The 17,179-nt window shown below is 42.1% G+C and overlaps 1 protein-coding gene across 9 annotated transcripts in view; it reads left to right on the top strand.

Moving 5' to 3' along the window:
• The window catches only part of LOC133606716 (sodium/potassium/calcium exchanger 2-like), a 118,932-nt gene extending 102,182 nt beyond the window's left edge, over positions 1 to 16,750 (top strand). For all 9 annotated transcript variants that reach the window (XM_061960978.1, XM_061960977.1, XM_061960974.1 and 6 more), the window contains 4 exons: positions 7,342 to 7,476; positions 7,548 to 7,637; positions 7,711 to 7,877; positions 14,969 to 16,750. In XM_061960978.1, the coding sequence (XP_061816962.1) occupies positions 7,342 to 7,476; positions 7,548 to 7,637; positions 7,711 to 7,877; positions 14,969 to 15,218 (642 nt within the window). In that variant the 3' untranslated portion in view covers positions 15,219 to 16,750. The remainder of the gene's footprint in view (positions 1 to 7,341; positions 7,477 to 7,547; positions 7,638 to 7,710; positions 7,878 to 14,968) is intronic.
• Positions 16,751 to 17,179: the final 429 nt, after the last annotated feature.

Here is a 17,179-nt window from a genome sequence, read left to right as displayed (position 1 = left end):
CACAACACAGTGCAATATGACACCGATCTGTACTGACTGAAAAACATGAACAATCATATTCAAGTGTCTGTAAAGTATTAGCCCACATTTCATGTTTTGTTTTTACACAGCTAGCTTGACAGCTTATGCACTGCAGTTGTACAATGATCTGCTGCGTGTATCGTGATCAATATTATATAAGTGTGACTCACTCGATGGACAGTTGTGCGTTTGGACCAGCTGGCCAGAGACGGTTTTTCCTGTTTGAGTAAGCACTCCATTTATGTCGAAATAGCATGGCTTCAAGTTCCACATTTTGAAGCTTCGAGTCACACTCTCTCAGCTTCTGTATCTGCTCTAGAGTTTCACCCTCTGTCCGTGCTCGCTTCTAGAAGCCGTAGTTCATCCTCCGTATGTTCTGCTTAAAAAAAGATAAGGTCGTGAATCCTCATTTGTCTAAAAATAGTCGTCTTTGTGGTCTGTTACCAAGTATGCCATGATTAGAACACACACACGTTTGTTTCCGGAAGTAGGAGCACTCGCAAGTGTGCTGCTATGGAACGGAAAATAAATGCGCTGAAGAAATCAGGCATTGATTAAAATGACCAAAATACGGTAAATATTGAACATATTACATATTGTTATGAACATGTGTGTTACTACATTATTAATAGACTCGCAGTGTGTATATATAAAATGTTAATGGAGGGTTCTGAAGTTGTTTTAGAGGGTTTTGAAGGCTACAACGGTGACTCTCCTTAGCCGCATCTTCTAAGCGTTTTTTATCATCTTTAAAATCCTACAAAAAGACATGTGTCTTGTTGTCTCTCATAAACGATAGGCAAAATTTCAAGAAAAGTGCAGTTCCCCAATAAATCCCCAACCTATAATACTTCCCCAACCTACTCAGTGGCCTAGTGGTTAGAGTGTCCGCCCTGAGATCGGTAGGTTGAGTCATACCAAAGACTAGAGATGTCCGATAATATCGGTCTGCCGAAATTATCGGCCGATAAATGCGTGAAAATGTAATATCGGAAATTGTCGGTATCGGGTTTTTTATTATCGGTCTCGTTTTTTTGGGGTTTTTTTTGGGTTTTTTTAAATCAACATAAAAAACACAAGATACACTTACAATTAGTGCACCAACCCAAAAAAACTCCCTCCCTCATTCACACTCATTCACACAAAAGGGTTTTTTCTTTTTGTTATTAATATTCTGGTTCCTACATTATATATCAATATATATCAATACAGTCTGCAAGGGATACAGTCCGTAAGCACACATGATTGGTCCACTAATAGTACTAACCTTTAACAGTTCATTTTACTAATTTTCATTAATTACAAGTTTCTATGTAACTGTTTTTATATTGTTTTACTTTCTTTTTTATTCAAGAACATTTTTTTAATGTATTTATCTTATTTTATTTTATTAATTTTTTTTAAACGTACCTTATCTTCACCATACCTGGTTGTCCAAATTAGGCATAATAATGTGTTAATTCCACGACTGTATATATCGGTTGATATCGTTATCGGTTGATATTGGTATCGGTAATTAAAGAGTTGGACAATATCGGAATATTGGATATGGGCAAAAAGCCATTATCGGACATCCCTACCAAAGACTAAAAAAAATGGGACCCATTACCTCCCTGCTTGACACTCAGCATCAAGGGTTGGAATTGGGGGTTGAATCACCAAAAATGATTCCCGGGCGCGGCCACCGCTGCTGCTCACTGCTCCCCTCACCTCCCAGGGGGTGATAAAGGATGATGGGTCAAATGCAGAGAATAATTTCGCCACACCTCGTGTGTGTCATTGGTACATTTAACTTTAAATCCGATGTCCCTTTTTTATGCCAAAATAACAATTTCAATTCAATTTTAGACAACTTAGCAATCATTTTAAGAAAACATTTTTTTTTTAAGTCAAAGTGGCATTACCAGGAAACCAGGAAGTAAATACAAACAACAAATACCATGGTATATGTAATTGACATTCATAGGTCCGACATGCTTTTAAACACCAATAAACAATGTCCATGAAATCTGCCACGTGAAAAAAAAAGTATCTAGATTATGGATCAAGGTGCAAAAAAAGATTCACAAGGCAGCCAGGAAGGACTGTACAAATTCTGCCCTGCAACTAGCGGAAGATGCGAAGTATATGTCATGAATATTAAAAAACGTCCAATATGTCGTGAAGATTTACATATTCATCCCATAATGGGTTAGCTTTACCTTTCGAAATGTTAGCATGTCAAGGTTGAAAAAGTTTTTATTTCAGAATGTCAAGAAGAAGCGGGGTTTTTGCAAGTTTATTTGCATGGCAAGTGTCCACACGTGGATATTTTTAGACTTGCATCCTGCGGTGCACCTGTCTGTGCAGCAGCAGCAGCTCACACCTTCATTTGCCGCCACAGGGCCCGTGGCATTAATTGTTCAATCCCCAACAGGATTTTCCTGGCAAGTGCTCCAAAGTTGAAGGTCAAATGGAAGACGTGTCTGTTTGCTACCAAAACTGTAAAGTCACCACCACCATTGTATACAAATGGTTATGGTATAAGGGTTATATCAAACAGGCAAATAGTTACAATATGGCACATCATATATTGACAGTTTCTCATTACAGCATGTCCAAACATCAGTAAGAAGAAGCGGTAATTAATTCCATAGCAAACAGTCCACTTTTTGAATATCCACAAGAAAACTAAAGCCTCAGCAGTTGTTTCCTTGGGAAAATTAGGGGGGGAAATAGCAAGATGAGGGAATTAATGGCTCAACCCGACTCATTTAACAGAGCTTAGATGATCATCAAGATGGAAATAACATCAAAACATTTCAATGTCCTTTGAATCCTTTTAACGAATACAAACAACTATGTGCTGAAGTAGAGAAGTCATGCAAGAAAGAAGAAAGTGGCCCCAATATACAGTCTGGGGCAATTAAATGTATATAATAAAATACTTAAAATGTATGAAATTCATTAAGTCCAATTAAATGATCAAATATGTTGCAGGCCACAGCAATGTAATGAGAAGAAAAAGGTAATATTAGTAATCGAGGTAGTGGGGTAGGAGTTTTATGGAATAAATAAATATAATAATGTACAATAATACAAATACATCATATTGAAATAATATATACAAATAATAAGAAATACATTAATGTCACACTTCCCTGGTGTCAGTGCCTGCCTTTGAGCTTGGCAGTTAGTTAGGCCCCACGGGGGCAGGAAAGGCCCCCAAGGATCTGGCATTTGGGAAGCAGGGGACACGCTGTCGCCACAGGGGGCGCTATAGCACTCCCAAAGTCAAATCAAATCAAATCACAATATAAATAGACCAATCTACCCCCTTGTGTGGGATCTGTATATATATATATATATATAATCGAGTTTTCTGTGGTTTATCCGTTATACAGTGCTCAATACAGTTACGTTAGTTCAGGAAAAAAATTGTTTCTCTGCTCTTTAAAGAGCAGAGACACCTGCGAAATATATATATATATATATATATATATATATATATATATATATATATGACAATAGATGGGGTTTGTTCATTAGCAGTGTCCTGCAGGCTTTACAGGGGAACTGCTCTTTTTTTGGAATTTTGCCTATCGTTCCTTATGAGAGACAAGAACACGAAAGGTTTTGGTTGTATTACTTTATAAAAATCGTCTCGTTCTAGATGGCCAGCAATGCAGCTAATAGGAGTAATCAATTCTACCTCTAAATCACTTTAAAATGCATTCAAAAACCGTCAACAATACTTCATTTACGTTCCGCATTCTGTGTAATAACCAAGCTGTAGCGAAATTGTTATTGTAAGAGCAAACACTGAGGAATTATTTTTCTGGCGTAGTAACACATCGGCATTCTGCGGCATTAGCCGCAAAAGCTAGCTACGGCAAGAGATAAGCTAGCTTCTACGTCAGCACCCAAATGTCTGTTCAGTTTGTATTGCACAACACAATGAGGTACGACACCAATCTGTACTGACGGAAAAACACGAACAATCATATTACAGTATCTGTAAAGTAGTAGCCCACATTTCATGTTTTGTTTGTACACAGCTAGCTCGACAGTGTATATGTAGTTTTACTAATGAGCATAACGTGCTGCGTGTATCATGATCACTATTATAGTGACTCACTGAATGGACAGTTGTGCGTTTGGTCCAGCTGGCTGGAGACCTTTTTTTCCAGTTTATTTTGGGTAAGCCCTCCATTTATGTCAAAATAGCATGGCTCCAGTTTACAGCATCAAACCTCACTCTCTCGGCTTTTGTCTGCTCCAAGGCTTCACCCTCTCTTCATGCTCGCTTCTAGAAGTAGCAGTCCATCCTGACTGCTGACTCGTCTCCGCTCGGGATGGTGTCCTGCTGGCCCCACTATGGACTGGACTCTTACTATTATGTTGGATCCACTATGGGCTGGATTCTCACAATATTATGTCAGACCCACTCGACATCCATTGCATTCGGTCTCCCCTAGAGGGGGGGGGGTTACCCACATATGCGGTCCTCTCCAAGGTTTCTCATAGTCATTCACATCGACGTCCCACTGGGGTGAGTTTTTCCTTGCCCTTATGTGGGCTCTGTACCGAGGATGTCGTTGTGGCTTGTGCAGCCCTTTGAGACACTTGTGATTTAGGGCTATATAAATAAACATTGATTGATTGATCCTCCGTATATTCAACTTCAAAAAGATAAGGTTGTGAATCCTCATTTGTCCACATTGTCTGTTACCAAGTCTGCCCTGATTAGAACACACGTTTGTTTCCGGAAGGGAAGTCGGAATTTTGCTGCTATTGAAACGGAAATAAATGCTACGAGGAAATAAGTTCTGGAAATGCTTAAAATTACAGAAATAAGGTAAACATTGCACATATTACATATCGTTATGAACGTGTCTGTTACTACATCATATATATATATTTGCAGTGAGTATATAAAACGTTGATGGAGGGTTTTTAAGTTGTTTTAGAGGGCTTTGAAGGCTACTATGGAGACTTACCTTATCTTTAAAATCCTAAAAGCAATAATACATGTGTGTTCTTGTCTCTCATAATGATTCCCCCCAAAAAGTGCAGTTCCCCTTTAAGTGAATGATAACGTAGAAAATCTTTGACTACCATTTTTGCAGTAGGTCCTTGAAAGTATCAGAGCATTTCTGTTGCATAGTTTAGTTTAGTTTAGTTTAGTTTATCAAGGATCCCCATTAGCACCGAACAGTGGCCTAGTGGTTAGAGTGTCCGCCCTGAGATCGGTAAGTTGTGAGTTCAAACCCCGGCCGAGTCATACCAAAGACTATAAAAATGGGGCCCATTACCTCCCTGCTTGGCACTCAGCATCAAGGGTTGGAATTGGGGGTTAAATCACCAAAAATGATCCCCGGGCGCGGACACCGCTGCTGCCCGCTGCTGCCTACTGCTCCTCTCACCTCCCAGGGGGTGATCAAGGGTGATGGGTCAAATGCAGAGAATAATTTCGCCACACCTAGTGTGTGTGTGACAATCATTGGTACTTTAACTTTAACTTTAACTTTAGTCTACACTGCAGTGGAGACTATTCTTTCTGGGGTACAGGCAAAAACATCACACAATCACAAAACAAAATATTACAATGCCGTACAACATGATCAAAAGTAACATTTTGTAATACAAAAATAGCAACAACAACAACAAAAAAACAATTACTTGGAGTTTACATACTAATGTTCATACCAAAGATAAAAAGAGCAACATAAAAAGAGATGTATATTTTGGCAAAAATAAAACAAAGAACCTTTAATATACACATTAGTGTACCAAAGACAAAGAATATGTGATGAAAAAGTACCATAATTAATAAAATATGACATAAAGTACATACAAAATCAAGATAATATCAATATAAACACAATATGAAGGATCTTTGTTAGCGTTTTTTCAGCAGATTGAGATAAACAGCAACACATGCCTGTCAAGTAAATAAAAATAACACAAATAATAATATGTAAAATATGTGATGTATCATATTGAAACTGTACAGATGTTCATTTAAAGGCCTATTGAAATGCGATTTTCTTATTTAAACGGGGATAGCAGGTCCATTCTATGTGTCATACTTGATCATTTCGCGATATTGCCATATTTTTGCTGAAATGATTTAGTAGAGAACATCGACGATAAAGTTCGCAACTTTTGGTCGCTGATAAAAAAAGCCTTGCCTGTACCGGAAGTAGCAGACGAGTAGCGTGACGTCACAGGTTGTGGAGCTCCTCACATCTGCACATTGTTTACAATCATGGCCACCAGCAGCGAGAGCTATTCGGACCGAGAAAGCGACGATTTCCCCATTAATTTGAGCGAGGATGAAAGATTTGTGGATGAGGAAAGTGAGAGTGAAGGACTCGAGGGCAGTGGGAGCGATTCAGATAGGGAAGATGCTGTGAGAGGCGGGTGGGACCTGATATTCAGCTGGGAATGACTAAAACAGTAAATAAACAGAAGACATATATGTACTCTATTAGCCACAACACAACCAGGCTTATATTTAATATGCCACAAATTAATACCGCATAACAAATACCTCCCACCTCCCGTCCATATAACCCGCCAATACAACTCAAACACCTGCACAACACACTCAATCCCACAGCCCAAAGTACCGTTCACCTCCCCAAAGTTCATACAGCACATATATTTCCCCAAAGTCCCCAAAGTTACGTACGTGACATGCACATAGCGGCACGCACGTACGGGCAAGCGATCAAATGTTTGGAAGCCGCAGCTGCATGCGTACTCACGGTACCGTGTCTGCGCATCCAACTCAAAGTCCTCCTGGTAAGAGTCTCTGTTGTCCCAGTTCTCCACAGGCCAATGGTAAAGCTTGACTGTCATCTTCCGGGAATGTAAACAATGAAACACCGGCTGTGTTTGTGTTGCTGCAGTCGGCCGCAATACACCGCTTCCCACCTACAGCTTTCTTCTTTGCTGTCTCCATTGTTCATTGAACAAATTGCAAAAGATTCACCAACACAGATGTCCAGAATACTGTGGAATTTTGCGATGAAAACTGACGACTTAATAGCTGGCCACCATGCTGTCCCAAAATGTCCTCCACAATCCGTGACGTCACGCGCTGACGTCATCATACTGAGACGTTTTCAGCAGGATATTTCGTGCGAAATTTAAAATTACACTTTAGTAAGCTAACCCGGCCGTATTGGCATGTGTTGCAATTATAAGATTTCATCATTGATATATAAACTATCAGACTGCGTGGTCGGTAGTAGTGGGTTCAGTAGGCCTTTAAAGTACATGTACAATTGAGTTGAGTGATCCTGTTTCAATGTAATCTCTGCGTCCCCTCAGGCTGAGGACGAGGAGGAAGACGACCAGCCTCTGAGCCTGTCCTGGCCCGAGTCCGGTCGCAAGCGCTTCACCTACCTTTTGATCATACCTATCGTCCTCCCCCTGTGGCTCACGCTGCCTGACGTCAGAAAACCGGTGCGTCTCCTACGCCTGAAAAAACAGAAGCACAATTGTACCAACGTCTTGCTTCTCTTAATCCTTGCTAGACGGCAAAGAAGTTCTTCCCCATATCTTTCCTGGGCTCCATCTGCTGGATCGCGGCCTTCTCCTACCTGATGGTGTGGTGGGCTCACCAGGTAGACATTGTTTGAAATTGACGGTAACTGAAACAACAGATGAGATTTTATTTACCGTCTTTTTGTTGTGCAGGTTGGAGAGACCATCGGGATTACGGAGGAGATTATGGGTTTGACTATATTAGCGGCTGGAACCTCCATCCCTGACCTCATCACCAGTGTTATTGTGGCACGCAAGGGCCTGGGCGACATGGCGGTGTCCAGCTCTGTCGGCTCTAACATCTTTGACATCACAGTCGGGTGAGGATTGTTCCGCTGAAGTGAGGTTGCAAAGTATCAATTCTGAATCATGTCGATGCCATACTACAGTGTTTTTCAACCTTTTCTGAGCCAAGGCACATTTTTTTCATTGAAAAAATCCCTAGGCACACTACCAGCAGAAAACATTTAAAAAAATTAAACTCAGCAGCCGATATTGACAGTAAAAATTAGTTGTTGCAATTGTTGGATATGAATTCAAACCATAACCAATCATGCATCAATATAGCTCTTGTCTCAAAGTAGGTGTACTGTCACGACCTGTCACATCATGCCGTGACTTATTTTGAGTCTTTTGCTGTTTTCCTGTGTGTCGTGTTTTAGTTCTTGTCTTGGACTCCTATTTTGGTGTTGATTGTCATGTCATGTACGGATGTACTTTGTGGACGCCGTCTGCTCCACACACAGTAAGTCTTTGCTGTCGTCCAGCATTCTGTTTTTGTTTACTTTGCAGCCAGTTCAGTTTTAGTTTCGTTCTACATAGTCATCCCTAAGCTTTAATGCCTTTTCTTAGGGGCACTCACCTTTTGTTTATTTTTGGTTTAAGCATTAGATACCTTTTTACCTGCACCCTGCCTCCCGCTGTCGTCTGCATATTGTGATCACGACAAACCATCGTGGTCTCTCACGACGTGTTCCCGACATCTACAAAGCAATTAGCTACCAGCTTCCACCTACTGATATTGAGGAGAATAACATGGTTACTCTGCCGAGCTCTAGACAGCACCGACACTCGACTACATAATCTCCCACGACACACTCGACTGTATCTCACGGCACAGTGGTTGAAAAACACTGCCATACTATATTGTCATGAAAAGAAAAGCATCTCCACTGTTGCCATGGCGACCCCATAAGTAACAGCGGGAGACCAGCCTGTACCACCCCTAATGCAGGTGCAAGACTTGAGCCTTATTGGTGCTAACTAACTGTTCATAATTCACTTATATACGTAAGGTTGGTATTAAAAAATCATACAAATACTCATAAATAGTATTTCTGCAAAATGTCTTCAATATGAACAATCATGTGGCATTTATCTATTGTTCCTAATTAACTAAAATAACATTTTATGTTTTCCATACATCCATTTTCTATCACTTGTAGAAAATAGATGCATTCAAAAACATAAAATGAATACACTGCTTGTTTTAATTTAATTTAAATTAAAAAATTGGGTTAACTAAAAATGTGCTTAAAATAGTTAAATGGGTTGTATTATGCAAAACCAACTTTTCTTACCTGTTGGTAGGGCTGGGCGAAATGGCCGAAAAAGTATATCTCGATATATTTTTACTTAAACTCGATATATTCGATATGTATCTCGATATATTTTTTGATGAAAGTATACATATAAAGATATTCATTTTTGAGCGAGATTCAGTGAAATTGAAGTGAATGACAACTGTACTGTAAACGGTCAGTGGCACTTTTATTAACCCAGTTAATCAAGATGGGTATTAACAGCACAGAAAATAAAATGTTTAAGTAGTACAAAATAAAATAGAAAAATATTCCTTCTACGTAAAATAAACAACATAGCCGTGCAAATAATACAAAATGTATCAAACTCGGATAAAGAAATACATTTGCAGGCAGGCACTTTTTAATTCCCAGTCAACGATGTAAGTGGACTGTCACACACACGTACGCCCTGTCTTGCCTCTGATTGGCCTGTCTCTAACCAATCGTGACTCATCATAATAAACAACCAACCAATCATGGATGTTCTTATACGTGCAAGCACGTCTTGGAAGGAGGAGGGGGAGGGGTTCAGTCGGCCATAGAGGGGGAGTGGGGGAGAACCAGGAACACAACAAATAAGCGGCGTTTGGTAATTTTAACGTGAAAAAAAATTATATCGATGTTACTATATTTTCTTAATTCATATCTTGTTTAAAAGTATATCGATTTATCTTACAAACTCGATATATCGCCCAGCCTTACCTGTTGGTATCTGTTTTCGTTTATTTGAATCTCCATAACTCTTGAAAACTTGAATCCAAAACATGGAAGCGTTGCGGCAAAATCTATAAAGCACTCTTGCCTCTTTCCCGTCTGGAATTTGAGCGTTTAGCGACGTATTTTGCCTTGGTTACGTCAGCTGATATCGTCTTATACGGTTGAGGCTTACCCGAAGAGCTTTGCGCAGTTCGCCATTGTTTTTATCCAGTGGTAGTCTAAAATTTTTGTCAATAAGTTCCTTTTTGTGCTCTATCCACTTGTTGTGGGGCAGACTGGCTCGTGCGTGCACATGTAAGTAAGTAAGTAAGTACATTTTATTCATAAAGCGCTTTTCACAGATAACATCACAAAGCGCTGTACAAAACATAGGTGAAGTAAAACAACAATTCAATTAAAACAACAGGGGCAACATCATAAAAAGGATACAAAGTGGATTAAAAATTATAGTTAAAAGGTGCATTAACTACAAGCTTTACTAAAAAGAGAAGTTTTCAAATATTTCTTAAAAGTTTCGACACAGTCAAGATCAGAGGGACTGGTGCAAATGTTTCCAGAGTCTGGGAGCTATAGCCTGGAATGCCAGGGCTCCACAGGGTTTTAACCCTTGTGTAATGTTCATATTGTTGTTACTCAGCCAGCGTTTGTGGGTCTGATGGACCCGTTGCATTTTGTGTCTTTTAATGCCTCACAATCAAACACTTTCTAACATCTGTTCAGTATTTTAACATAAAAGTGTTTGATTGTGAGGTATTAAAAGCCACAAAATGCAACGGGTCCATCAGACCCACACACGCTGGCTGAGTAACAACAATATGAACGTTGCACGGAAAAATTCTCTGCCAGTTTCTGCATCCTACAGGGATTCTTCTTTTGTGTTTCTGCACCTGCGGTTCCCACACAAGGTTGCAACATTGTTTGTCAACACTGTCTGCTCTCATTTTCTTCTTCCTATACTCCTCCTCCAGTCTAGGCCTGCTGTGTGTGTGTGTGTGTGTGTGTGTGTGTGTGTGTGTGTGTGTGTGTGTGTGTGTGTGTGTGTGTGTGTGTGTGTGTGTGTGTGTGTGTGTGTGCTTATTGGGGACGTCTTTCTGTTTACAAAGTCACTTTAGGGGACGTTTGACGTTATGGGGACCAAAATAAAGGTCCCCTGAAGGGAAACCTGTTTACAAAATCACTGTAGGGGATTTGTTTTGGGGACTTTTGCAAACTTTTCCAACTTTTCTTCCCTACTCACAGTGTGCGACTTTGCTGGGTGGGTTTTGGACATGTTGGGGGCACCCCCCGACTCGGGTGGAACGCGGCGGGACCTGTGGGACTCGAACCTGGGTGTCATTTTTGATCATTTTCGGGACTTTTGCCCACTTTCCCAACTTTTCTTCCCCACTCACAGTGCGACTTTGCTGGTTGCGTTTTGGACATGTCGGGGGTTCCCCCGGACTTGGGTGGAACACGGCGGGACTTGTGGGACTCGAACCTGGGTGTCATTTTTGATCATTTTCGGGACTTTTGCCAACTTTTCCAACTTTTCTTCCACACTCACAGTGCGACTTTGCTGATTGCGTTTTGGACATGTCGGGGGTACCCCCGGACTCGGGTGGAACGCGGCGGGACTTGTGGGACTCGAACCTGGGTGTCATTTTTGATCATTTTCGGGACTTTTGCCAACTTTTCCAACTTTTCTTCCACACTCACAGTGCGACTTTGCTGGGTGGGTTTTGGACATGTTGGGGGCACCCCCGGACTCGGGTGGAACGCGGCGGGACCTGTGGGACTCGAACCTGGGTGTCATTTTTGATCATTTTCGGGACTTTTGCCCACTTTCCCAACTTTTCTTCCCCACTCACAGTGCGACTTTGCTGGTTGCGTTTTGGACATGTCGGGGGTACCCCCGGACTCGGGTGGAACGCGGCGGGACTTGTGGGACTCGAACCTGGGTGTCATTTTTGATCATTTTCGGGACTTTTGCCAACTTTTCCAACTTTTCTTCCACACTCACAGTGCGACTTTGCTGGTTGCGTTTTGGACATGTCGGGGGTACCCCCGAACTCGGGTGGAACGCGGCGAGACTTGTGGGACTCGAACCTGGGTGTCATTTTTGATCATTTTCGGGACTTTTGCCAACTTTTCCAACTTTTCTTCCACACTCACAGTGCGACTTTGCTGGGTGCGTTTTGGACATGTCGGGGGCACCCCGGACTCGGGTTGAACGCGGCGGGACTTGTGGGACTCGAACCTGGGTGTCATTTTTGATCATTTTTGGGAATTCTGCCAACTTTTCCAACTTTTCTTCCACACTCACAGTGCGACTTTGCTGGGTGCGTTTTGGACATGTCGGGGGCACCCCCGGACTCGGGTGGAACGCGGCGGGCTTTGTGGGACTCGAACCTGGGTGTCATTTTTGATCATTTTCGGGACTTTTGCCCACTTTCCCAACTTTTCTTCCCCACTCACAGTGCGACTTTGCTGGGTGCGTTTTGGACATGTTGGACACCCCTGGACTCACGTGGCCGGCTGAAAAAGGTCCCCTGAAGGGGAACTTTCACTCCCCCCCACCCCCTGTGACTATGCTGGGTGCGTTTTGGGCATGTTGGGCACCCCAGGACTCGCGTGGCCGGCTGCGGGACTTGTAGTACTCAAACCTGGGGTTTTTTTTTTACATGTTGGCCGCGTTAGGGACATTTGCCCTGCTAGCCTACCAGTATAGGTGTGCGTGTATGTGTGTGTGTGTGTGTGTGTGTGTGTGTGTGTGTGTGTGTGTGTGTGTGTGTGTGTGTGTGTGTGGTACACAGAACATCAATTTCCACATCCCGGACATCTTATATGTAATAGAAATGTGTAGGGGGGGTGTATGGTGTGTGGTCATTAAATATGTATTCTGATATATATTCTTCACAGAAAATGAGCCAAAGTCAGTGAGTCTCAGTTTGAAAAATCAATTACTTGTATCATTTTTTTTAATAAAAAATGAAAACGGGTCCCACAGACCCGAACACCACACAAGGTCAAGTTTTTGGGATCTTTAGAAGACCCTGGCCTGAAGACTGGAGGCTGCGCCCTGAAGAGTAGGGGTAGAGCAAGTCAGTGATGTACTGAGGGGCCCCCACCATGCAATGCATGGAATGCATGCATGCTAAAATCCTGTTGCCATTTATAATAAAAAGTAGCGTATAGTTATAACTAATATCTGTCAGTAGATACGATATGGAAGCGCTAAAAACTACAACATGGCTGACGGCTTGGAGATGCAGTCGAAGGGGACTTAGCCTTCTCAAGTAAATTTGGACCAAAGCATCTGCTTTCGTAAAAGGCGCGTGCACGTCTGCGCGAGTGCAATAAAAAGCCAGTCAACTTCAAGGAGACTGCCTTGGTTTTAGCTCAATAGTAATATTTTGGTCTCTCACACGGGCGACGTGGGTTAGAGCCCCGCTCGGAGCAGTAGGAAAAATCAACGCAGCTGAGAGCGAGAGTACACAGTCGCGACACGATCAGTGAATTCCTCCGCCAAAATCGGGGCCCCTGATTGGTTGGGGCCCCTGGGTTTCAGCCCAGGTAAGCCTGTGCATTACGGCGGCCTTGCCTGCAGGGGGAGGACTAAAGCAAAGATCCATCCATCTATTTTCTACCGCTTGTCCCTTTTGGGGTCGCGAGGGGTGCTGGAGCCTAGCTCAGCTGCATTCGGGCGGAAGGCGGGGTACACCCTGGACAAGTCGCCAGCTCATCACAGGGCCAACACAGATAGACAGACAACATTCACACTCACATTCACCCACTAGGGCCAATTTAGTGTTGCCAATCAACCTTTCCCCAGGTGCATGTTTTTGGCGGTGGGAGGAAGCCAGAGTACCCGGAGGGAACCCACGCAGTCACGGGGAGAACATGCAAACTCCACACAGAAAGATGCCGAGCCCGGGATTGAACCCAGGACTACTCAGGACCTTCGCATTGTGAGGCACATTAAAGGGGAACATTATCACCAGACATATGTAAGCGTCAATATATACCTTGATGTTGCAGAAAAAAGACCATATATTTTTATAACCGATTTCCGAACTCTAAATGGGTGAATTTTGGCGAATTAAACACCTTTCTATTATTCGCTCTCGGACGTGACGTCACATCGGGAAGCAATCCGCCATTTTCTCAAACACCGAGTCAAATCAGCTCTGTTATTTTCCGTTTTTCGACTGTTTTCCGTACCTTGGAGACATCATGCCTCATCGGTGTGTTGTCGGAGGGTGTAACAACACGAACAGGGACGGATTCAAGTTGCACCAGTGGCCCAAAGATGCGAAAGTGGCAAAAAATTGGACGTTTGTTCCGCACACTTTACCGACGAAAGCTATGCTACGACAGAGACGGCAAGAATGTGTGGATATCCTGCGACACTCAAAGCAGATGCATTTCCAACTGGACTGGACAGATCAGCTTTCAGGAAAAGAGCACGGATGAGGGTATGTCTACAGAATATATTGATTGATGAAAACTGGGCTGTCTGCACTCTCAAAGTGCATGTTGTTACCAAATGTATTTCATATGCTGTAAACCTAGTTCATAGTTGTTAGTTTCCTTTAATGCCAAACAAACACATACCAATCGTTGGTTAGAAGGCGATCGCCGAATTCGTCCTCGCTTTCTCCTGTGTCGCTGGCTGTCGTGTCGTTTTCGTCGGTTTCGCTTGCATACGCTTCAAACCGATATGGCTCAATAGCTTCAGTTTCTTCTTCAATTTCGTTTTCGCTACCTGCCTCCACACTACAACCATCCGTTTCAATACATGCGTAATCTGTTGAATCGCTTAAGCCGCTGAAATCCGAGTCTGAATCCGAGCTAATGTCGCTATATCTTGCTGTTCTATGCGCCATGTTTGTTTGTATTGGCATCACTGTGTGACGTCACAGGAAAATGGACGGGTGTATATAACGATGGTTAAAATCAGGCACTTTGAAGCTTTTTTTAGGGATATTGCGTGATGGGTAAAATTTTGAAAAAAACTTCGAAAAATAAAATAAGCCACTGGGAACTGATTTTTAATGGTTTTAACCCTTCTGAAATTGTGATAATGTTCCCCTTTAAAGCAAAGATGACTTTCTAATATTTTTTGCTTGCAGACTGCCGTTTCCTTGGCTGATGTGGTCCTTCTTCAGCGGCCTGAAGCCTGTAGCGGTCAGCTCCAACGGCCTCTTCTGCGCCATCGTGCTCCTCTTCCTCATGCTCCTCTTCGTCATCATCTCCATCGCCGCCTGCAAGTGGCGCATGAGCAAGTTGCTCGGCTCCATCATGTTCCTGCTCTACTTTGTCTTCCTGGTCGTCAGCGTCATGTTGGAGGACCGCGTCCTCAACTGTCCCGTGTCCGTCTGAGGGGTTGTGCAGCCAAGACCCGGCTTCTTTTTTCCCCTCTTGTACGGCCTTCCTCACTGGCGGCGCTCCCTTGTGGTGTGTGAAGAGAATGCACGGTGGGTACACCGACAAGAGGCGCTAACTTTACGTTATTGAATTAGCTGGAGCCTACTAGAGAAGCAGTATGCATGCTGTTAGTGTCATTTAGAGCAGGCTGATCATAGCTTGCAATTTGAGGAGAACTTCCTACACCTGAGAAGAAGCCGAGGTGGTTCCTGATGGCTTCCTTTCACCATGTTTGGGATTTTTTTTTTGGCATTTTACACATGCCAGAATTAGCGGTAGCATTAGACGTACTGTAGCAGGACCATCTGCTCCTTCTTGATTGTAGGTAACGCGTCACACTCGCCAACACAAAAGCATGACAAACTGAACGCCAGAACATTCGAGAACCAGTGTTTAAGCGTCGCCATCGATAGATTAGTCACCAGGCTGCATGGAAGAAGAAAAAGAAAAAAGACGACACTTGCAGGTGAATCCTAGTAATCACACATTTAAATAACTTGTATACCAAAATGTACACTTTTTCGCTCTCGATGTAGAAAATCACTTATAGGCTCAGTGATATAGTGTGAAGTTCACTTTCTAATCCAAGGTGCTTCTGTGTGCAGGCATCCGCTATCTACGAATAGATGCTATAGCAGTATTTTGCAGAACAAGAAACGATACACCCATTTGTGTTTTGTACGAAGAAAAGACAACTCATCACGATCTGTGAGAATAGAATGCGGATTTAACAGCAATATATGTGTCGTGCGTGGGAACCCTCCTCCGTTATTCCATTTTAGGCTCACAAAACACCCGCTTTACCTCAGCCTGTGTGCAGCATCTTAGCGAGAATGAACTGTAAATGACTAGTACATAGATTCTCTCGAGTGCATGCATCTTGGGCTGGTTACCCACTGACTGTACAGCTGAGTGTCACTTATATGCATTTAATCTGAACAAAACGACAGTTTTACTTTGTAAATACATCTTTTTTTCCCTTCAGATGTTTTTTTTTTTTACTCACGTTGAACAAAAATAGGACTGATGCTGCCTCTGTATTTTTTCTTCAGGTATTTAAGTGCAAAAAAAAAAAAATCCACTTATTGCCCCCTCGAAAGCTCACAATGTTTAGCATAAAAGTGTGTTTTTGTGTCATTTGAAGCTGCTTTTTGCTTGAGTTTGGACAATCACCGCACACAAACTGTGCACTTCAGAGGCCCAAACGTTCAAATAACGGCTTGAGTGGCAAGCAGCGACGATGCAATAGAAAGAAATGTATTCAAAACAAAACAGATTGTGGTTTCCAAAGGTAAGTTACCAAAAGAGCTGAAGAACATCTTTGCACTGTAAATGTGTTTATTTTTCTTGGTGTTAATGTGTTTAATAAGGTGTACATATATACAGATAGAAATGAACCATATAATCTATATGTGTAAAACAAATATGTCTCTTTATGTAAAAACACAAATATAATATAATGAAACAAATAAAGCTGATAATTCTCATATGCAACAAAGCTGTTTATTTGGAAGGCGGCGGTGGTGTGATGCATGGTGGAATGGCTATCAAGTAATGTGGTATCAGAACACATTTGGGTTTGTGTGAGCATTTTACAATATTTAAAATCTGAGCCTTAATGTAAAACGATGGTAATAACAGTTATGTGTAACAATGGGTTAGCTCAGGGGTCCCCACACTTTTTGACTCGGGAGCCGCATTGGGTTAAAACAATTTGGCCGGGGGTCGGGCTCTGTACACATATACACACACACATATATATATATATATATATACACTGTATACATACACAGTATATATGTATACACATATGTGTGTATACATATATACTGTATATATATATATAGTTGAGCTCGTAGGACTAGATAGTACAATCCCTCAGATTAATATGTATATATATATATATATGTATATAT

The sequence above is a fragment of the Nerophis lumbriciformis genome, linkage group LG05 (assembly GCF_033978685.3).
Source record: "Nerophis lumbriciformis linkage group LG05, RoL_Nlum_v2.1, whole genome shotgun sequence".
Classification (NCBI taxonomy): Eukaryota; Metazoa; Chordata; class Actinopteri; order Syngnathiformes; family Syngnathidae; genus Nerophis; species Nerophis lumbriciformis.
Note: the sequence above shows the minus strand (reverse complement) of the source record. Positions and strands in the feature narration are given on the sequence as shown.